This window comes from Trachurus trachurus (assembly GCF_905171665.1).
Source record: "Trachurus trachurus genome assembly, chromosome: 16".
Classification (NCBI taxonomy): Eukaryota; Metazoa; Chordata; class Actinopteri; order Carangiformes; family Carangidae; genus Trachurus; species Trachurus trachurus.
The window spans coordinates 28,191,303-28,214,735 of NC_139902.1; the positions used below are offsets into that span (position 1 = coordinate 28,191,303).

The window sequence follows — 23,433 nt, forward strand, 5'->3', positions numbered from 1 at the left end:
TCCGACACAGCGACGCGCTGCTCCTTTAGACTCTAAAGTCTCTGTAGCTCATCAGCCCGGAACTCGCCGTCATGGATCAGAAGCGACGGCGGCGTTTGGCCTCAGTGACTCGGACTTCCAGAGCAGCTACAGCAGCGTTGTGACCTCAACCATGGTTGGTGAGAGCAGAAATGTTGTTGTAGGCCTGTGCATATTCTCATTTGTCCAGGTCATAGTATTTCAAAGGAGGTTAAATCGAAAGCAACTGGACTTATACTGAGTCTCCACACCAGATAGTTGGACCAGTCCCAGCCTGGTCAGATGCTACATGAACTGATGAAGCCTCATGGATGAAGGTGAAACGTCTTCCTAGACAAATAACTAAGTCCAGTTGAACCTCCTTTGGAAAAAAAAAAAAAGTTGTTGGCGGGCTCGTGAATTTTTTTTTGAAACGAGTGAAAACGAGCGATAAATCGCATTTCTCGCGTATCTCGCGTTTGGTTGCGCGTAAAAGCTCGCGCGAAAAAAAAGCGTTCCTCGTGTTTGTGTGGGAAGCCCCTGTGGGTCTTCCCACCAAACACGATGAAATAGACGAAGACGCGAGGGTCCCGTCGCCATAAAAGAATCGCGTGTATTGCGTCGCAAAAAAAAAAGTCGCGTATACCGCGTCTCGCGCCTAATCGCGTCTCGCGCCTAATTGCGTCTTTGCGTCACGGCCTTTTACACCGCGGACGTAACGAATAAACGGTGACGGTGTGAACGAACAACATAGAACAGGACCAGACGTGCGTTGTTTCCTCTTTTCACCTACAGCTCCACTCTCCCTTACTTACACTAACTACTGTTATTGTTGAGGCCAGAGAATTGTGGGATTTGTAGTTTTGGACCAATCGCAGGTTGTGCTCTTTCTTTTTTGTGATTTTCCCGGTTCACACGTCTTTTTTTTTTAGGGGCAAATGCGAGTGAAATGCTCGCCCATGGTGGGCATAAGAAAATTCAAGACCTGTCTAAAATTATTTAAGACTTGAACACAATAATTCAACAAATAAGACATTTTAAGGCCTAAAAGTGTGTAATGGACATAGCCTATATAATGTGTTAGTTTCACTTTAATTGAACACATTCTACATCGCGGAGGCGACGTCTCTCCTTCACCTCTGAAACGGGGCAGAGCTCCGTGGGAGTAATGTACGTACCGACTGCACGCGGATACGCGCCGCTTTGGGTAACGAGCGCGCACGTCGCGCGTCAACATTGGAGGTCGGCAGTTATCAGTATGATCAGAAACCATGAATGAGTTCGCCTCAGTTTCACGTGATTGTCACTGTCAGCCTGTTAGAAAAACATTTTACTGACCCCAGCTGAGACGCTGAGACCCCCCCCCCCCCCCTCAAAACAAAATCTCTTCGGATCTGAATGATTCACACAAGTCGCCTAATTGGTCATGAAAAAAGCGAGTTTCGCTTTTCGGCGCGCTGTTTGCATCCCTGAATTAAGTGTCATGATACATTGATTCAATGATCAAAAAGTCAATAATATTGATCTAAAATATATGTATGTATGTATGTAAAATATGCATTTTAAAATTTCTAAGCTGTGCGCCTTTATTTTGAAATTCTCCTGGCTTGTCTGAGTGATAAAATCTGCAGCAATTTCACATTTCATTCATAAAAGATGTGTTTTTAAGATATAAATATATTTAGTAAGATTAAGGTTCCCAATAAATTCATATTTAAATGTTAACAAATAAGAATTTAATGTTTTTTTTTTTCAGTTGTCTTTAATTGTAAAGCTCAATAACTTTTTACTTAAAAAAAAAAAAGATTGGTTTTATTTTAAATGTCTGGTTGAGCTCAGAGGTAAAAATATCAAATATGATAATTAAAAATTTAATTTGTAAAGCGCTTTTCTTTAAATAATCTCAAAGTGCTACAGAAACCAGAAACAAAATATAAAGAAAAAAATAAAGCACCAGCACAAAAGAAGTCTATCGGAACAACTTATAAATTGTTTTATTTAAGAAAGGTTGAACAGAGTTATGATCTAGAGAAGCTCGGGACAAATTAAAACGTGACGCACACACACACACGCACTCAAACACACACGGTCGTGAACATTATCTGAGGCCGAGCTTCTTCTTCTCCTTCTGCTTCTTGCGAACGACCTCCATGTTTCGATCCTTCCACATGCTCTTCCTCAGTTTGATCGGCCGACTGCCCACGTACTTCCCTACACACACAAGAGAGAGAGGGTTAATTGAGAGGCTGCAGATGTTTTCATCCAGATGTTGTGAGTGTGTGTGTGAGCAGAAACCGACCGTTCATCTCTCTCATCGCTCGGACGTAGTCGTTTGGATCTTTGAAGCTGACGAAGCCGTAGCCTTTAGTCTTCCCCGTACGTTTGTCTCTCACCACCTGGACACAATAAACACAATAATCAATGAATATCATCACTGATCAATGTTTTCCTTTTTATTCACAGGGTTTTTTTATTTGCACAATAACTTTCTCTATGTTCTCTATATATCTATCTTTACCTTTATCTATTGTATTTTATTATTTTTATATAAATCCTAAATTGTATATACAGCTCTGGAAAAAATTAAGAGACCACTTCAAAAATGATCAGTTCCTCTGGTTTTTATATTCATAGGTGTGTGTTTGAGTAAAATGAACACTTTTGTTTCATTCTATAACCTACTGACAAAATTTCTCCTAAATTGGAAATAATAATTTTGTCATTTAGAGCATTTATTTGCAGAAAATGGCAACAGATCAAAATAACAAAAAAATTCTGGTGCTTTCAAACCTTGTATAATGCAAGGAAAACAAGTTCATATTCATTTTAAAACAACACAACACTACTTTTTAAACTTAGGAAGAGTTTAGAAATCAACAATGGTGGAATAATCCCAATTTTTTTTTTTATCACAGCAGTGTTTTTTTAAATTTATTTATAATCTTTCCTCCTCATTAAATATGATTTGGTTCAGGTGATGAGCTAAGTAGAGTGAGGTGCTTGTGTTGGAGTTCAATAGACACTGGAATTGATGGCCATACATGTAGAGAAAAGGCTGATTTATTAAGAACATGTTGGAGTGGTCTCTTTATTTTTTCCAGAGCTGTAGTTTATGCATATTTTATTTTTACACTAGAATATTTTAATCTATTTTATTTTATCTTATCTTATTAAAATTAGAAAACCATGACCAAGTTCCTTGTGCTGTAAATTGACCTTTACTGCTCTTGGCAATAAAAACATTTCTGATTCTGGGTGTTAGTGTTAGTATGCAGAGGTCAGGTTAATCAATTGATCGGTTTGGCTGATTGATCGACAGTTTATTGACTGGTAATCAGCTCCGATAGTAGCTGATGTCTGTCCACCCTCCACTGTCGCTCCAAAACTACTGCATCGTTCTGATATCGGCTTTTAAAAAAACACTATTAGCCGATTTCTAGCTGAATTTATTTTCGCTGATGAGCTGAATGATGATCGATAAGTCTCTCATTGATCAGATAAAAGTCTCAGATCAGCCCTGGATTCATAACTATGAGAACAACAACACAACCACCGACCTTGGCTTTGAGGAACGACGGGTATCTGCTGAAGGCTCGGGCCAGGATGTCGTCGTTCACCTCGTTACCAAGGTCACCACAGAAAATACGGAAGTCGTCTGCAAGGAAGAGGAATCAATCAATAAATCAATCAATCAGAATGTGGAGAATGTTTTTCATTAATAAAATAAGTTTGTTTCTTTTATTTAAACATCTGGTTGAGCTCAGAAATAAAAATGTCAAATTATATTTTAGCTTTTTTGTGATTTGATACGAATCAGCCGATGATGTCGTCTCATATCGATCACTGATGCCTAAATCGCATCATAAAAACAAAACATCCAATCAATATTATTTCCTGTCATGATGAAACGTGTTTGTACCTGACTCCCACTCCAACAGACTGGGATCCTCCCAGCTCGTCCCGGCTGCAGTGCGGATACACTTCTTCACCTTCTCCACCCTCGACTTCTTTTTGTCCTCAGTCGCACTTTCCACCGGCTGAAACACAAACACACACAAATAAAAAAAAAAATCACTATAATCTCTTGGTTTCTACATGCTCTTGCAAATATTTTTCATCTTTGCACGTCTGTGATTCAGTCATTTGAGGTGGAAGTCGTCAGTTTTGTGTCGTGTTGCTGCTGTTGTGTGTCAACGGGACTTTTCTCCATCTGTTTCCACTGGTTCAGTTCATGTGTCCACAAGGTTTGAATCATTTACAAAAAAAATATGATCAAAATCACACCTGAGTCTGTTTCTCCTCAAGGTTTCTGCCTCTTAAAAAGGGGTAGTTCAACATTTTGGCAATTTGGCCCATTGCCATAATCCCTATAGTTTTAGCAGTAGGTTCGTTACCTTTAATTGTCGGTGCAAGCTGTTTTTAGAACGGCAGAGCAGAGCCACGAGCTGCTCAGAGCTACGCTACGGAGGCTAATGGGATTTCTTGGTTTCCCTCATCAAACTCATCAAATACACAATCCAACAACTCCACACTGCTCTGGTGGACAAGTTGTGACCTGCACATTCACCACGCTATGAGATAATAACAGAACGTTACCAGACAGAGTTGTTTTAGAGGTAAATGCAGAGACTGCTTGCTGAAAAACTGCTCCTGCCGGGAACGCGCATCAGTGGTTTTACATGAATTTGCCTCTAAAACAACTCTGTCCGGTAACGTTACATTATCATCTCATAGCGTGGTGAATGTGCAGGTCACAACTTGTCCACCAGAGCGTTTTGGAGTTGTTCGATTGTTGGATAAAATTAAGGTCAAAAGTGTGAGAATGGATTGAAACTGAATAATTTTCTCCAGATGTTAGACATTGATACATTTTAAAATTTGTAAGCTGCGCGCCTTTATTTTGAAAAATTCCCATCCCCTGGTGTGTCTGAGTGATAAATAGCTGCTGCAATTTCACATTTCATTCATAAAAGATGTGTTTTAAGTAGGGCTGTCAGAGTTAACGCGTTAATCGCGATGCGATTAATTAAAAAAATTAACGCGATTAAATTTTTTAATCGCGGTTAATCGCGGCCCATTTTTTCCTCTGTCTGCTGGACTGGAGGACTGGAGTGTGGGACCTCCAGTCCAGTAGGTGGCGGTAAGGCACCTTCAAGTTGGTTGCTACACAAATATACACAGTCTAACATATATCCACAGCTCCATCCATTGATTTTTTGACGGCTTTGTTGTAAACAAATGCAAGTGGCCAGGCAGAGGTGTAGCAAAGTAACGGGCAATTTCCACTGGATGCAATTCGTTTCAATTCTGTGTGAGTTTCATGCATCATGTGTTATGATTAGGTACTAGGCCTACTAGGTCTGGTCTAAAAGTTGTTTGTCTAGAGATTATAACACTTTGGAGTGTTGAAAGTCCAAAGCGCCATATATAATATTTTTAATAGAGATTAATCGCGAGTTAACTATGGAAAAAATGCGATTAATCGCGATTAGAAAAATTAATCGTTTGACAGCCCTAGTTTTAAGATATAAAAAGTATTGAGTCATCACCTCAGGGTGGGGGGGCTCGGGCTCCGGCATGCTGGGCCCGATGACGGCGCCGCTGTCCTCGCTCTCTCTCTCCCTCTTGTCCAGGAGACCGGCCGCCATCACCGCTGCCTGCTGCTCCGCCACGCGGGCCGCCAGCTCCTCCTGAGATCAACCACATAACACAACCACACGTCAGACACACACAACAACGACACAACGACGAACAAAACAAAACTTTCAATACAACATTGGTAGAATCTGTTAACTGAACATTCAAATTTGGAAAAACTCACATTCACCATGAAAGAAGACAATATCACCCAATACAATAAAACCTGGTCACCATTCATCTGGGTTCCTACAGCTTAAGCAAAGTTAAATTTAAGAATTTTTTAAAGCCACTTGAAATTAAATTTAAGACTGACTTCATAATAAACACAAATGCAGAAAAAAAAAGAAAAACCCCACATCAATTACATAGGGTTAGGGACAATTTTACCCACTTTCCTATGTGATCCAAGGTAAAGTGACTGCTACATGAACATTGGATTGTGTCTCTTTCCAGCTGTCGTTTCTAAATAAATGCATAAAAAGTCCGGAAAAAAAACAAAAAACACTGACTCGGGAGCTGGTGGCGGTGAGAAATTTAGCGTTGACGGCCGCCACTAACTTCTCTATGTCAGAATGTTACCAATTATTTTGAGATTTGAGACTAATTACAACCATAAAATACCACTTACCACGTGTTAACATTTTTAAGTCTTTTGAAAAATGTATTTAAGACATTTTAATGCCAATTAAGGCCTTGTTTTTAGATTAATGAATTCAATGCCTTTTAAGACTTTTTAAGGATCCGTAAGAACCCTGATTCATACAATTTGTCCAGAGCCGATTCCTCGAAACCCCCCCCCCCCCCCCTTTTCTTTCCCCTCGTTCTTATTCCCATCTTTATTTTTGTTTTATTTCCAATATATCTGCTCAACACTCCTTCTCGTGACTCCACTCTCCAATCTCTGATTAGATTTGTCCTAGCTCGTGTGTGTGTTTGTTTTGTAAGCGCCCCTTGTCCCATACGGCTTTGTACACGTCTAACTGTCTGTGTAACTGTCTTGTAATATGTGTTTAAATGTGCATTAAATAAAAAAACATACCATCCGCGCCTGTCGCTGCGCTCTGATGTCGATCCGTCGGTGTCCGGCCGGCGTGGGCGGAGCCGAGTAGACGGTCGGCGCCGCCTGGATGATGGACTGCGAGGGTTTGACGGGCGGCGGCGGCGGTCCCTGCCTGGTGGGCGGAGCCGACACCATCGACACCATGTCTCCGACCTGAGGGAGGAAACACCGACACACACGGAGGAGTTCAGTTCACTGTCACCGCTCTTTTCTTCTTCAAGTGTTGATAATAAACAAGTGAATAAAACAGATGGTAACACTTTACTTGAATAGGTTTTCATAAGAGTGACATAACAGCTGTCATAAACATCAATGAATACTTATGACAGCTGTCGTTAAGTGTCATTCGGTAAGTTATGTCACTTTTAATGCAAAGTTGACATTATTTGAGATGTTTTTGTTCTGACAACTTGACATAAAGACAATTTAAACTGTCATAGCAGACCTAATTGCCAAACTTAAAAAATGATGTCAAGTTCTCATAACAAGGACATCTCAAATAATGTCAACTTTGCATCAAAAGTGACATAACTTACCGAATGACACTTAACGACAGCTGTCATAAGTATTCATTATTGTTTATGACAGGTGTTAAAGGGATAGTAGCATTTTTTAAAAGTGGGGTTGTATGATCTACAAATAGCCCCTAAGTACTTTAATTGCAGTAGAAGACTCTCTGCACTCCTCCCGTTAGCAACGCCAGCCCATAATAGTCCTGCCCAGAGATTTACAACATACATTGTTGTGAACAGACCCAAAGAAACGGCCTATTTTCACGGCCTAAAAGAGGTTTCACCTGAAAAAAAAAACACAGTTCCATTGTTCACTATAATATAATTTTTTCCAGCCCTTCAAAGTGCAGGAAAAACGCAGTTTTTATTTGGACCTAACCAACTCACGTATCCCTCCGCCCAGGGTTAGCGCCCGCCGATCAGCAGTTGGTTAGCTCAACGGGAGGAGTGCAGAGAGACTTCTACTGCAATTAAAGTACTTAGGGGCTATTTGTAGATCATACCCCACTTTTAAAAAATGCTACTATCCCTTTAAGTCATGGTTATGACAGTGTTATGTCAATCTTATGAATACCTATTCAAGTAAAGTGTTACCAAACAAACAAACAAACAAACAAACAAACAGTGGTGACTACAGACCGATGAGGTGATGAAGGCCTCCCGTCGGACCTGAGGCGCTGCCGCCATGTGCTGCATGGGCTGCGAGTGCGAATGCGAGTGTGAGTGTGGGTGCGAGTGCGAGTGCGAGTGCGCCGGGCCCTGAGGCCCCGGGCCCTGCAGCGACGGAGGCAGCATCATGGGAGGAGGAGGAGGAGGACGGGGCAGAGGAGGCGCGATGGGAGGTCCACGCATCATTGGCACCCGCTGACCACCTGAACACACGGAGAGAGACAGGAAGTAAAAACACAGATATACGACGTAGATACAGTCGGTTTGTTTACATGACAGTTGAAAAAAAACTAATTATGGCTTTAATCCGACTCTAACTAGACAACTGAAGTGTTTGTAAACTTCTTAAAAGCCAGAATATTCAACCCAGACCGACACATCTGGTTGGGAACTCTAAGTTACACTGAATACACAATGTTTTCTTTTGTTGTTTGTTTATTGTGTTTTTACTTATTATTTATTGTTTCTCAGTTTTCTCTTACTTTGGTAATTCTGTGTTTTTGTTGTCTCTAATGGCACAAATGTGTGTGGCAGGTATACAGTCGGCATTTATGTGTATGTTAAATATAATAAGTATAATAAGTATATACATGAATTTATGCCTAAATTAGAACTATAATTCAAGGGATAGTTCAACATTTTGGCAAATTGGCCCATTGCCATAATCCCTATAGTCATAGCAGTAGGTTTGTTACCTTTAATTGTCGGTGCAAGCTATTTTAGAATGGCCGAGCAGAGCCGCGAGCTGTTTAGATGATCTATTTTATTATCTCATAGCGTGGTGAATGTGCAGGTCACTACTGCTATGACCATAGGGATTAAGGGAATGGGCCAATTTGCCAAAATGTTGAACTATCCCTTTAATACATAATTAGTTATTATATAGTAAAAACCCATAACATAATGATATAGTAACCAGGAAGCTTAAAAAAAGAAAAGGCAGGGTGGGATTAAATAAATTCATACTTCTTCTCACTCCTTTCAAATATATTATGTTGTTTGTGGTTAGATGACCACTGTTATTTAGTTTTTTTGCTTATTATATATTTTTGGATGTTTTGTTTGTCATATATTTGAATAAAGAAAGAAAGTTATTAAGAGGGGTCTGTTATTAACCCACTGAAACGACACATATCTCCACCTGTGTTTAGGACACGTCAGTCATTCGATTTTCGATTTTGTGATTTGTGAAGAATAAAAGCAGTAAACCCGGCGGTGGAACTGGGAACTTCACCTGGTCTCTGCAGGATGTGGGGGACGAAGGCCGGTCTCATCATGGGGGGAGGGGGAGGACGTATGGGAGGAACTGAGGGGGGGGACACAGATGAGAAGGTGTGAGACAGTTACTCTGCAGCTGAAGATGATCAATCACTCAGGTTAACTCATCACAGTTTATATATTTTTATATGATTGCTAATAATATGTCTGCTTACATATCCATATACATACATTACATTATAAAACATATATATACACTATGTAAATATCTAACATATGTTAAGCAATTTATTTATATGTCTGTGTTTAATAAGACTGAAGCTGTGTGTGTTTTATATTAAGAGTCAAACCCTCGTCAGTGTGTAGTGAGTGTGTGTCAGAGTTTCTGTTCACCTGGTCCGACGAAGGCCGGAGGTGGAGGACCGACGTAAGTGGCAGCTCGGGCCTCTAACGTCTGCTGGACCTGAGAGAGAAGAGATTCAACTTTTAATTAATTTATACTTCATACATTTGTTTCTGTGAACAGCACATTGCTATTACCAGGAGTTTATCACAGACCGTTCTGTAGGTGTTGGTGCCGATGATGGCTCTCATTACTGGGAGCGCTGGGACGGCCACAGCCACAGGGACGGCCTCGATGGCAGGCGGGCTTCCCGACGCCGGTACCGGACCCCCGAGAACCTCCTGCTCAAACCTGAGGCACAACGAGACAGACCGATGGTTTATAACCGAAGAGTTTAGTGTTTTAGAGTCGCCGACACTCAGGACAAGGACATTCAGGACGATTAATGCATGTTGGTCTGGTTAGTTTGTAAAAACAGATTTAAGATGTTTTTCCTATTCTTCTTTTAAACTTATTCAAGTCAACTGTTGAATCACATCTGGACTGAACTCATTAAAAAGCATAAAAAGGATCGATCCACTTCAATCGAGTCAATAATGTCAATCCAGAATGAAAATATACAGGGTTCCCACTCTTTTCTTGAAATCCTTTTCCAGGACACTTTCAGCGACAGACGTGTTATTATACATCCTCTGTCCCGTCTATGGCAGTCTATGGCTCTAAGTTATGCAATAATCTCTTACAGTAACATGCTTAGAAATTCCTATGAATTTATCATAGAACAACACAAACATGGGGTCCAACACTGGAAACGCTCATCAACTCAAAGTCTCTAGTTTTCTCACTAGGCACTTTTTTTGTTAGAAAATAAATCCTTAGTGAGGTCTGAAAACAGCAAATAGAGCTCTGGTAGCTGATGTGGTAAACAATTTTCCAGGACAACTGAAGCTTTTCCAGGACATTTGACTTTTTTTCTCATTTTCCAATACTGGAAAATTGGTCAACCATTTCCCAAGTTTTCCAGGGCAAGTGGGAACCCTGATATAGTAAGACTTTGATAAATGATCTGCTTTATTTTGAAAATCCCCTGATGAGTATCTGCTGTGATTTCATACTTTATTTTCACAGATGTGTGTGGCAGCCCTAGAGTCTATTCGGGTTGTTCCAGTAAACTTAACCTAACATTGTTGTTTCTGTGTGTTTATTATGATTATGATATGATTATGTAGATAACTCACAGAGCCATCTCCGCCTCCATCTCCTTCAGTCGCTCCTCTCCAGACTTGAGCGCCATGCTGCCGAGAACAAGATACACTGATCAGAGACCAAACAAACAAATAACAAACACTTAATCTAATTAACTGACAAAATAATGTAGTAATTAAACACGTAAACACGTGAGATACAAGAATCAAGCACTGTTGTTGCTGCTGCACAGTTGTAGCTTCAGGCTAAACATGAAGCTACATAACAGAACTCATTTTAAAGAGCTTATTTCTTGTTTATCAAACATATTCACACAGTTTCGTATTCTTCTACTTATTATTACTATTAATCGCGACTCTTACCTTCCTCTGTGTGTTTTTTAATCTCCTTTCGATAATAAACCGACTCTTCTTATCTTAGCTTAACGTTAGCTTAGCTTAGCTTAGCCGAACCAGCTAACTGACTAACTGACGTATTTTAACGCTGTTAACTTCACCTAACGAGCTCTACGCAACGTAACCAGGCTACATACTGAGAAATTAACATGTCGAGGCTTTATATAATAATCAATAAGCTGCTGTTGGAGCTGTGGAGACACTAGTTTAGCTCAGTGATGTGTGTTTTAGCTTTTAGCGCCTGAAGCAGCAACACTGGTGATCAGGCTTCTCCTTCTCCTTCGTTGGTGCTTGTAAACGTTGCTGCCGCCGCTGCTGCTACTTCCGCCCCCTGGAGGACCGGAAGGGACAAGGCGACATCTGCTGGACCGGAGTTTTTCATAAATTTGTTTTTATTTTTTGCAAACTTCTTTATTCATAAAAGTAAATTCAATAAGAAAAACCCCTTGTTTCATTGTATTCCAAAAAGAAATGCAGCAATATTCTAAGTTACTTGTTAATTCAACAGATCAAAAGACCCTTTTAGTTAATGTATTTTCTCCATGGCTCATCTGTTAGGCTACTTTCTGTTTCTCTAACCTATACTGTTCATTGTATACTGTTTGTGTTTGTGTTTCAATCTTATAGTATATGGTTTCAATAAATAAAATAAAATAAAATAAAATAAAAAGAGTGGAGGGTGACACCTGCTGGACCGGACTGGAAGGTCAGAGTTACTACCAAATGGTTCAATGAAAAGAAAAAGAAAAGAAAAGAACAGAAATGAAAAGAAAAAGAAAAGAACAGAACAGAAAAGAAAAGGAAAATAATCATATAAACCAGTAATTGTCTGTCAGCAGGTGCCAGAGAAAACACTGAAAACTTTTTTTCCTCAATAAATTTACTAATTATAATAATAATGGCTTACATTTATACAGCGTTTTTCCCGATACCCAAAGCGCTTTACAGAAACTATTATTCATTCATACCACATTCACACTGGTGGTGGTAAACAACATCTGTAGCCACAGCTGCCCCGGGGCAGACTGAGAGTTTTGACAGAATAACACTATGAACTAAGCTGACATGTTTCATGTAAATTGACAAAGTAAACATTTCCATCATTAGTTATTCATTAAAGCAAAAACATTGTTATATACTTTCTGACACATGCAATAACCCCCATATCATTTTCCTTGTCACTAGTGACTGCTGTAGTGAATGAATATGTTTTTTTTTAGTACTTTACAACTTATCTATTATGGTTTTTTTTTTTTTTTTTTTTTTACTTACTCCTGTTTTATCATATACTTTTTATTATCGACTATGTTCCTTTCTATGTTTTAACTTATAACCAGAAAACCCTGTACTGTAACTCCTCTGTACTGTTTGGTATATGCCCAAATGGCAAATAAATCTTCCTCTTCTTCATTACTGTGTCTGTTGCTCCCACTTTAGTTTCAAATGATAAATCACCTACATTGGGTCTGAACCTGCAGCACAGAGCTCTACTATCAGCTGCTACAGCTTCATATCACAGTTTGATTATTGTTAATAATTAACTAATCTCATACTGTATGTTATCAGAACAAATGAACTTTATTGAGCCGTCGATCTGGCAATATTTGTTTTATTAATCCATCAATTATGGATGAGAGGAACACACATGAGGGACAAAGTCTGTACGGTATGAGCTCTACCAGCCTGAGCCTCTTTGGCCACATTTAGCCTGTAAATAACACAGAGAGAGAGCAGAGTGCGTCAGATGCTTTTATTCTGAAAAATAAGAAATCTCAGCGCCCACAAAATACAAACAGAAACTCTGACTGTATAGTTTTATGATTAGGACATTAAATCAGGTGAAGCATTTTTACTGTAAGAGGTTGGTTTCTACACTTTTTTTTTATTTAGTCCAGATGTGAATCTTTAAAGTCAGCTAAACAGTGTGACTTCTCCTCCACAGCTGCACACGTCTACGAGTTCTTCTGTGGCACCTTGGTGGTCACCTGACAACAGAGAAAAAACAATAAGATCGTTTTTAAGGACCTAAGAGCGCTCTGAAGAAGGGCACAGCTAAAAAGGAGTGCTAAGATAGACTAGATGGGAGTCATTTTCACACAGTTCATCTTTAAACAAGAACTAAACAGGATTTCTCCTGTGGCTATGCTACATTTTTACCCTAATTAAAAAGCTCCAGAGTAATTATGATAGTTAACCACATGACTTGTGACTTGTTACGAGCGAGAACGGAGGCTCTCTGCCTTCCTTCTGGCACACGCCATGTTGTTGTCTTGTGAGTGAACTGCAAACACCGGAAACAGTTGGGGTGAAAGTGCGCTACATCACACTTAACACACACAAACCTGGCCGCTTCCATCCCTTTCGAAACCCGGCTTTAGCGAGTGTATTTTAATTTGTGTGAATCAGGGGATTTTAGTTCGAATTACGGCGTTTCCATCATAATTTTCCGATGCGATACTTCTAGATGCGCATCTAAACTGGCAGATTGAAACATGACTAGTGTAGTTACTCGGCCGCCGCCCCGGTGTCCCAGCTCTTGTCTCTGCAGCACCGCGACACAAACGCGCTCCCTAACCAGCAATCTTTTGTTTATAACAGATATACTGTACTGTCCACGTTGTAACATCATATATGTTATATAACGATATCCACCGCTCCATTTATTGATTTTTCGCCGGCTTCGTGGTAAACAGATGCACATGGAGGAGAGGAGGGTTAGCAACACAGAGGAAAAGCGACCGGACTTGCATAGTTTCTCTTTAAGAGTGGGTCAGCTCGATCTTACACACTTCCTTCTTAGTGAAAGATCTACTTAAAGCTAAGTGCGACTCTAAGTTCTTCTTTCACAGGAGCCTTAAGAGCATCTGAAAACTTTCTGAATGACCTGTACATGTCTGTGTGTGTGTCTGTTACCGTTTTGACTTCTGTGTAGTTGTCCAGTCCGTACTCTCCGAGCTCTCTGCCGTTTCCTGAGGCCTTGTATCCTCCAAACGGAGCCTGAGCCCCGAACACGTCATAACAGTTGATCCTGCGCACACACACACACACACACACACACACACACACACACACACACACACACACACACACACACACACACACACACACACACACACACACACAGTATAATATAATAAACGTGGATTTCAGCAGGAATTAGTCCTAAAAAAACAACATCAGCTGTATTTTAGTAAAAGACATCAAGATATAGCCTGGTCATGATCCTTTAACTTTGAATCTCATTTTAAACATTTAACGCGATACAAAAAAAATTATCAATAAATGAATTGCATTTTTCAACTGAAGACTGAAGCTTATTACGAATATTTATTTATGTAAAATTATTGAATTAATGTAGAATAAACACAAAGAAAGTACGTATATTTTAATTCAAAGACTATTTTAATGGCTTTCTTTAAACCTTGAACACAGTTTATAAATTAATAACTTTATAAATTAATCGCGATTTATTACAGAAAATTGTGTAATTAATTAGTTAATTTTAAGTTTTTTTTACATCTCTTGATTGTTTTTGGGTCTCAAACATAAAAAGTGTGTTTCATCAGTGAGAAACTAAAACCTTTGAGGATCATAAACTGATCCTGAAAATGGTAAAAAAGAAAAAGAAAAAAGAAAATAGATAATAACTTTAGAGTTAGTCTAAAAGCTTTTGTTATCATATTCACACAACGTAACTCTCCATCTGCAGGATTTCTATAAAGTGTGATTTCTCTGGATCCTTTATCTTATTTATAACTTTTCTTCTGTAAATTGTAACAGTAAAAAATGAATAAAATACAAATAATAATCTCCGCATCTCACCAGACGGTGCCGGCTCGCAGCCCGTTGGACACGTAGTGCGCCTTGTCGATGTCCTTGGTGAACACGGCGGCGGCCAGACCGTACTTGGTGTCGTTGGCTCTGTGCACTGCCTCCTCCAGGGATTTGAACTTCAGGATCTGCTGGACGGGGCCGAAGATCTGAAGAAAACAGATGAATATCAGTTTTCATTTGTGAATTATTCTTCCTTTTGTGTTTCTAAAGTAAAGACCAGAACAGAGTCTAAACACTAAACTCCAGGTTTTTATTTTACTCACATCCATAATAACTGAACTCACAGTTTCTGCACAAACATCAGAGCAGGTTTTATTTTAACCAGACGTCTCAGAGGAGGAAACTAAGTAAAAGTATTTTATCAGCTTCCTTCCTTCTTCACTGAGACGGAGGAGATCAGGATCAGGTCTGTACAGGAAGTCGTCAATATCTGTCTCCTCACGCTTTTATGGGAAGAAAAAAAAAAGTTGTTGCCAAAGTTTCTTTTTCTTTTAATTTATTTTCATTCATTAATATTTTTTCATTTTCTTTTCAGTTTTTAAATTTTCTTTTCATTTATTTTATTTTATCTTATTTAATTTACTTTAATTTTTTATTGCATTGATTTTTATGTTTTATTTTATATTATTACATTCATTTTTATCTATTTTCATTCATGCTCTTGTTTTGTTTAGTTGTTTGCACCTCGGGGTCGGAGGGAAACATCCTCCGTTTGTCTCAGAAATCAACAATAAATCTTTGACTTTGACCTAAAAGTCACCAAACACAAAGAGAAACTCACTCAGTGTGAAACATGTTGATGATGAACACCAGTGGGTTATTTTTAAGGTTTGTTTGTTTTTCATAACCTTAATTTTGATTCGATAAATTATCAAAGTATTTTTGGTAACACTTTATAATAAGTACACACTATTAAGCATTAATAAAAACTTAAAAAATAATTAATAAGCATTAATAAATACTTAATTCTTCATTATATACCCATTAGTATGTAGTTTATAAATACAGTTCGTGCTTATCAACACATTTTTAACTGTGGTTATTAACTACATACTAATGAGTATTCATGTGTTATACAGTAAATGATGAATTCAGTATTTAAAGCTTAACTAATGCTTAATAGTGTGTACTTATTATAAAGTGTTACCATATTTTTTAATTCTTTATATTTATTCTTTATCACATAATTGTGGCAACCTCTTTTTCCACACCTTCTTTTCACAGTTATTACGACACAGTAAATTCATTCATAAAGAGGAAACATATCAGTCTTTTAAACTGATCAATATATATTGAACGGTGTGTGTGTCCGTGTGTGTCCCACCTCCTCCCTGGCGATGGTCATGTTGTCCTGGACGTCTCCGAACACGGTCGGCTGGATGAAGTAACCTCGGTCTGCAGCCACGCCGCCGCCACACATCAGCTTCGCTCCCTCTCTCTTGCCGCTGCTGATGTAGCCCAGGATCTTATTGAACTGCTCCTGGTCGACCTGACGGGGGATCAATCAATCGATCAATCAGTGAAGTGACAACACATCTGTTCATGTCTTTATTGTTAATTTGTTCGATTTCCTTGCTTTAAAGTTTTTTTTTTCAATCATTGTAAATGTTTGTCCTTAAAGGGGTAGTTCAACATTTTGGCAAATTGGCCCATTGCCATAATCCCTATAGTCATAGCAGTAGGTTTGTTACCTTTAATTGTCGGTGCAGGCTATTTTTAGAACGGAGGAGCAGAGCCGTGAGCTGCTCAGAGCTACGCTATGGAGGCTAATGGGATTTCTTGGTTTCCCTCATCAAACTCATCAAATACACAATCCAACAACTCCACAACGCTCTGGTGGACAAGTTGTGACCTGCACATTCACCACGCTATGAGATAATAACACAACGTTACCAGACAGAGTTGTTATAGAGGTTTTTTTTTCGGTTTTGCATGAATTTACCTCCTGCTAGCTGCGCTATACTGTAGTTTAACAGCGAAGTAACTTCTAACCGCGACTTTGGCCTCTATATACTGCTCAAAATATCACTACAAATGGAAAAAAATGATTTTGGATGGGAAAAAAGCATCAATATGAATATAACTTCTTTTTCCCCTTCCAAAATCATTTTTTCCTCCTAAATCCATGCTTTCCACGCATTTTTTTGTCTTTGTTGATGGAAACAGTCCCGAGCTCGACAGTCGACTAGTAAGGTGGTCTACCCAGGAAGCTACTGTAGAGTAAACACAGGTACGTGATAAAAAACACACAGTCAACAAGGTTATTACAACCCAAAGTTTAACACCACGTGTCCTTTTTTAATTTATAATCTCCTCTCCTTCAGCGCTCACGCTCTCACTACAGCTGTTCTGTTGTCGGTAAACACACACACGCCGCTGCTCCTCACATTATCAACCATTTTTTTATTGCTCTGTGTGTGTGTGTGTGTGTGTGGTCCTGCTGCTGCTTCTCCAAACAAAACCTAGAGTATAAACATTGTAAAGTGAAGTAAAAGTTGCATCAAATCCGCCTCAGCTGTTCACACTGGGGTTGCATTGGAAAAAAGTCGAATCTGGGTCAGATTTGAGTGTTCACACTGATTTGGGCCACTTTTGCCTGCAGTCTGAACGTAGTGTGTTTATGTGTGTGTGTGTTACCTGAGGCCCCTGCTCGGTGTTCAGGTTGAACGGATCTCCGACCACTCGATTCTTCGCCCGCTCCACGCTGCGCTCCAGGAACTCGTCGTAGATGTCGGCCTGGACGTACGTACGAGAGCCGGCGCAGCAGCACTGGCCCTGGTTGAAGAACAGAGCGAAGTGCGACTGCTCCACGGCGTCTTCCACTAACCGACGGAGACAGAGACAGAAAATACTCAATTATAATAATAAAAATAATAATAATAACCTCTGTGAGTCATGGAGGTTTAATAATATCAAGTGTGGACATGAGGGTCAGGGTGTGTGAGTGTGAGGTGTGTTCACAGGTGCAGCAGATAACAGTGTTAGGACACGCAGCTGCACCCTCTGCACACACACACACTCTGCTGTAGTAATAAGTCAAGTGCATTGAACTCAAGTTGCAGGATGCAAGACTGTGACTGTAAATGAACGTGAACGTAGCATCGAAGGACTTTGGGTCGTGTAAATGGAGCTAAGAAGACTTTGATGCATGCTGGTTTCAGCTAAACACACTCACTCACCTGCTGCTCAAAGGTTTTACTGAACTTTAAGCCTTTAAAAAAATATATAAAACAGGAAAGTTTTTCAATCAAAATCTACTCATGAAGGAGAAAATCAGCTGCAAAAGCTATATCAGGCTGTAAACATGATAATTTCTATTGGATAATTTGTTTTTGAGCCAAAACTCCTAGTGGGCGTTATAGGAACTACACTTTTTTTTTTATTATTATTCATTTTTCTGTGCCTTTAAGCCTTTAAAAAAATATAAAGCAGGAACGTTTATATCAAAATCCACTCAAACACAGTCATCATGAAGGAGGAAATCAGCTGCAGAGGCCAAATTCAGCTGTAAACATGTTTTTTTCTATGCAAATTGGTGAGGATTAATTTGCTTTTGGAGCAAAAACTTCTAGTGGCCGTTATAGGAACTGTACTTTTTTTTAATTCTTAATTTTTCCTGCACCTTTAAAGCCTTTAAAAAATATAAAACAGGAAAGTTTTAAATCAAAATCCACTCTAACACAGTCATCATGAAGGAGGAAATCAGCTGTAAACATGTTTATTTCTATGCAAGTTGATTGGGGTTAATTTGTTTTTGGGGCCAAGACTCCTAGTGGTCGTTAGAGGAACTGCAGGTCTTAATTCTTCATTTTTCTGCACCTACTGATCTCTATGTGGGATTTGCAGAAGATGTTGAGTTTTTAAATGATTCAGTCAAGTTACCACCACACACCACACAGCTGAATGTATTTTATATACGTAACACAGACACACAGAGACAGAGACAGAGAGAACATACTGTTGGCGTCAGACAGGACGATGTTGGGACTCTTCCCTCCCAGCTCCAGAGTGACCTTCTTCAGGTTACTGGTGCCGGACGCCTGCTGGATCAGGTGACCCACCTGACACACACACACAGTTATTCAATCAGTTCAGTTCAAATATCATACTGGATATTTAAAAACATGTCAGTGCCTCTTTTTCTTTTCCATCTCTCTCACACTTGTGTAAAGAGACAAAAACACTCGGTCACCTGGAGCGTTGCTGTCAACTTCACTGGAAAGTGCAGATTTGATAGATCATGTAAAACCGGAAATATGATCGTTTTAATTTGATCTTACAAACATATTTATCCAAGCATAAAGTGGAAAGGGTAATATATTCGTAATTTTTTTTGTCATTTTACAAAACAGAAAACTGGTCTAATCCCCTGATACTACTCCACATGGTTATTTGTCTATTTTTGGGCCCAATATGTTGATAAGATATCAGTAGGTAAAAGTAAAAAAAAAAAAAATCAGATCATATAGGTCAGGTGTGTCTCACCATTAACAATATCACAGAAAAGTCAGTTTCCAGTAGTTCAACCCCAACCAAGTATTGAGTGCATATAGATGGACATAGTTTTCAGAAGGCCAACATTTCTAGATTAAAAATGCTTTAAAAAAATAAAAACCATTGCAATATTTCAATTTTGGAGATACTGATTTTTAGGTCTTCACTGAATGTTAGTCATAATTATTACTATTAAAATAAACTGAAGAAATAAAGACATGGGATGTGTCATTCAGTGTGTAATGGACATATAGGCCTATATAATGTGTTAGTTTGACTTTAATTGAACACATTCTACATCGCGGAGGCGACGTCTCTCCTTCACCTCTGAAACGGGGCAGAGCTCCGTGGGAGACACCTGCCTGACACAGCAACGGACATGCACGGGGGGGAAAACGGCGGCGCCGTCGCACCGACTGCACGCGGATACGCGCCGCTTTAATGATATTGCAGTTAAGTTATATAGGCTATAAAAAAAAATCCGCAAATAATAAGCCGACGAAAAGGTGCAACTTGCCACTTAACTTCTTGTCGATGTATTATTTGCGGGGGCTTTCGGGGGATCTGCTGACGGTGGAGGATCTGGGACTGATTGACTGTGGACCACCACCAGTCTGATCAGGTCCATCACAGCACAGCAGCTGCAGCTCTGCCCCGCTGTCACATGACGCATATCAGCGCAATCTGTTTACATTAAACCGACATCAGGAGAATAATGAGAATTATGATTAAAAATATATTTTGTTTCCAATTTTGGCCCCTGGATCATGATTTTTTTGGGCGCATTCTTGGTAAAAAAAAAAAAAAATCCTCTAAAAAAAAGACAGTTGGGATGCATAATGTGTCTCATAACAGTATACTGTGCGTCATGTTATCGCCCTCCCCCCCCCCCCCTCTGTACTGAGCTGTCCGGTACTGGGTAGGCTATAGCGTCCTGCTGATCACCGCGCTGAGGCACCGGCCGGTCTGAGCTGCGTTCATGTGCCGACTTTAAAACTCTCCAGTCAGTGACCTGGTGGCGGCTGTTTTGGTCGTCAGCATTTTATCCACGCAGCGACGTCCACGGCTTAGTGGTGTTTTATTCTAGGGGTCGGTGGTGTTTTATTCTAGGGGTCGGTGGCGGCTGTGAGACAGCAGCGGCTCCACGGTGGGGGGGGGGGGGGGGGGGGGGGGGGGGGGGCAGCTTCTTCTGCTCACCTGACTCTGTGCAGCTTCTTCATTAAATCCAAACAAACAGTCCGACACAGCGACGCTCTGCTCCTCTTTGACTCTAAAGTCTCTGTAGCTCATCAGCCCGGAACTCCCCAGAAGCGACGGCGGCGTTTGGCCTCAGTGTCTCGGACTTCCAGAGCGGCTACAGCGCAGCGTTGTGACCTCAACCATGGTTGGTGAGAGCAGAAATGTTGTTGTAGGCCTGTGCATATTCTCATTTGTCCAGGTCATAGTATTTCAAAGGAGGTTAAATCGAAAGCAACTGGACTTATACTGAGTCTCCACACCAGATAGTTGGACCAGTCCCAGCCTGGTCAGATGCTACATGAACTGATGAAGCCTCATGGATGAGAGGTGAAACGTCTTCCTAGACAAATAACTAAGTCCAGTTGAACCTCCTTTGAAAAAAAAAAAAAAAAGTTGTTGGCGGGCTCGTGAATTTTTTTTTGACACGAGTCAACGAGCGATAAATCGCATTTCTCGCGTATCTCGCGTTTGGTTGCGCGTAAAAGCTCGCGCGAAAAAAAAGCGTTCCTCGTGTTTGAGTGGGAAGCCCCTTTGGGTCTTCCCACCAAACACGATGAAATAGACGAAGACGCGAGGGTCCCGTCGCCATAAAAGAATCGGGTGTAGCGTCGCAAAAAAAAAAAAGTCGCGTCTACCGCGTCTCGCGCCTAATCGCGTCTTTGCGTCACGGCCTTTTACACCGCGGACGTAACGAATAAACGGTGAAGGTGTGAACGAACAACATAGAACAGGACCAGACGTGGCGTTGTTTCCTCTTTTCACCTACAGCTCCACTCTGCCTTACTTACACTAACTACTGTTATTGTTGAGGCAGAGAATTGTGGGATTTGTAGTTTTTGACCAATCGCAGGTTGTGCTCTTTCTTTTTTGTGATTCTCCCGGTTCACACATGTATTTTTTTTTTAGGGGCAAATGCGAGTGAAATGCTCGCCCATGGTGGGCATAAGAAAATTTAAGACCTGTCTAAAATTATTTAAGACTTGAACACAATAATTCAACAAATTTAAGACATTTTAAGGCCTAAAATTTAGATTTTCAAATTTTAGACTTTTTAAGATTAAGATACTGGAGATACTGAATTTTAGGTCTTCACTGAATGTTAGTCATAATTATTAGGCTACTATTAAAATAAACTGAATAAATAAAAGACATGGGATGTTCCATTCAGTGTGTAATGGACATACGTAGCCTATATAATGTGTTAGTTTCACTTTAATTGAACACATTCTACATTGCGGAGGCGACGTCTCTCGATCCTTCACCTCTGAAACGGGGCAGAGCTCCGTGGGAGACACCTGCCTGACACAGCAACGGACATGCACGGGGGAAAAACGGCGTCACCGTCGCACCGACTGCACGCGGATACGCGCCGCTTTGGGTAACGAGCGCGCACGTCGCGCGTCTACATTGGAGGTCGGCTGTCATCAGTCTAAACCAGAGACAACCATGAATGAGTTCGCCTCAGTTTCACGTGATTGTCACTGTCAGCTAGCCTGGTCGCGCCCACACTAGTGACGTCACGCCTCGCAAAAGCGCTGCTGACTTCTAGTCTGGCCAACCGTGCTATTAACTGGATTTCTGTCTCCCGAATTTTCGGGAACTCCACCCTCTTTTTCGAGAGCCAATCAACGTCGAGCCTCTCCAACGGCTCTGGGTAGAGGCGTGTTGCAGTAGAGCAGCGACCGGAACCTCATTGTAAACAGCAGCATGGAGCAGCGGACAAGAGCGGTGTGATTGGTTTAAGCTTCGACACCGCCTATTCTGGCTTCGACCAATAGCAGACTGAGGCATTTGAGGGGGGCGGGTAAACCAGGTTTGAAGGATGCGCTTTGAGAAATGGATTCTCTTAACGTCTTGGCCAGACCCAATGCTGAGTATCAACATTGGAAAGTCGTGCCAACCAGGCTAACTGTCAGCCTGTTAGAAAAACATTTTACTGACCCCAGCTGAGACGCTGAGACCCCCCCCCCCTCTCAAAAACAAAAACTCTTCGGATCTGAACGATTCACACAAGTCACCTAATTAGTCATGAAAAAAGCGAGTTTCGGCGCGATGTTTGCATCCCTGTAGCCTATATAAAGCAAAAATTTAAAATATTCAAAAACGGTCAGAATAGGGCTCAGTAAAGGTTAACACAGGCGCATGTGACTATGAATCGTTACACAACTGAAGCTGCAGAGAGAAACGCCGGCTCCTTCAGGGACACGGACCGAGGCGTCGAGGTGTGGACTCTGTGGAGAAAAAAACGAACTCTGACCTCTGAACTGCGCTGTAAAAGGTAAAGTGAACGCGGCCTGTGGACCGTTCACCTGTCAACAGATACGACGGTAACCAGGTTACAACAGGTCGTGTCAACAGACCGACTGACTGACGGTGCGTTCAGGGACCTCGAATGCAAAGCCAAACAGAACCAGAAAATCTTCTTTAGTTGTGATTATTTCTGTATTTTTTTTCCTCCTCCAGTCTGACTCAGTCGGTCGAACGTCTGATTTCCTACCTCCGTGGAGCCAGTGAAGGCAACCTTGTCGACGTCCATGTGCTTTGCGATGGCGGCTCCAGCTGACGGCCCCATGCCGGGCAGGATGTTCACGACGCCTTCAGGGAACCCCACCTGCAAACACAACAACAACAACATGTGTCACTCCTTTTGATTTTGTATCACAGAACTTTATTGATTTGTAAACACCTGAGCAGCGCCAAAGACGGTTTTTAAACCAAGACCCCCCATAACGAGTACGCTTCCTGTATGCATGTCACGTGGGCTTCTGCACGGCCTAGGAGACTAGCAGCAGCCTTGAGTGTATCGACTCCAATGGGAAAATTTAA

The 23,433-nt window shown here is 40.7% G+C and overlaps 2 protein-coding genes across 3 annotated transcripts in view; both read right to left on the reverse strand.

Annotated features, from left to right (window-relative positions):
- The window catches only part of LOC310999494 (aldehyde dehydrogenase, mitochondrial-like), a 166,320-nt gene that overhangs the window by 133,912 nt on the left and 8,975 nt on the right, over positions 1-23,433 (reverse strand). Inside the window, exons 7-13 of one of the 2 annotated variants that reach the window (XR_014596051.1) lie at positions 23,105-23,218; positions 18,833-18,935; positions 17,512-17,696; positions 16,199-16,363; positions 14,863-15,020; positions 13,954-14,068; positions 12,926-13,025 (exon numbers count right to left, since the gene is read on the reverse strand). Coding sequence is in view for 1 of the 2 variants with exons in the window: in XM_083989941.1 (XP_083846067.1) it covers positions 12,993-13,025; positions 13,954-14,068; positions 14,863-15,020; positions 16,199-16,363; positions 17,512-17,696; positions 18,833-18,935; positions 23,105-23,218 (873 nt within the window). In the remaining variant the exon portion in view is untranslated. Of the gene's footprint in view, positions 1-12,776; positions 13,026-13,953; positions 14,069-14,862; positions 15,021-16,198; positions 16,364-17,511; positions 17,697-18,832; positions 18,936-23,104; positions 23,219-23,433 lie in introns of those variants that run through there. The other variant, XM_083989941.1, reaches the window with a different exon arrangement.
- Positions 1,987-11,318, reverse strand: rbm42 (RNA binding motif protein 42). Its single transcript, XM_083989943.1, has 12 exons — positions 11,008-11,318; positions 10,678-10,734; positions 9,655-9,790; positions 9,490-9,559; positions 9,113-9,184; positions 7,849-8,081; positions 6,677-6,850; positions 5,547-5,687; positions 3,917-4,034; positions 3,555-3,652; positions 2,297-2,393; positions 1,987-2,208 (listed from the first exon to the last, which is right to left on the reverse strand). The coding sequence occupies exons 2-12, from the start codon at positions 10,731-10,733 to the stop codon at positions 2,096-2,098; spliced, it is 1,308 nt and encodes a 435-aa protein (XP_083846069.1). The 5' UTR covers position 10,734; positions 11,008-11,318; the 3' UTR covers positions 1,987-2,095.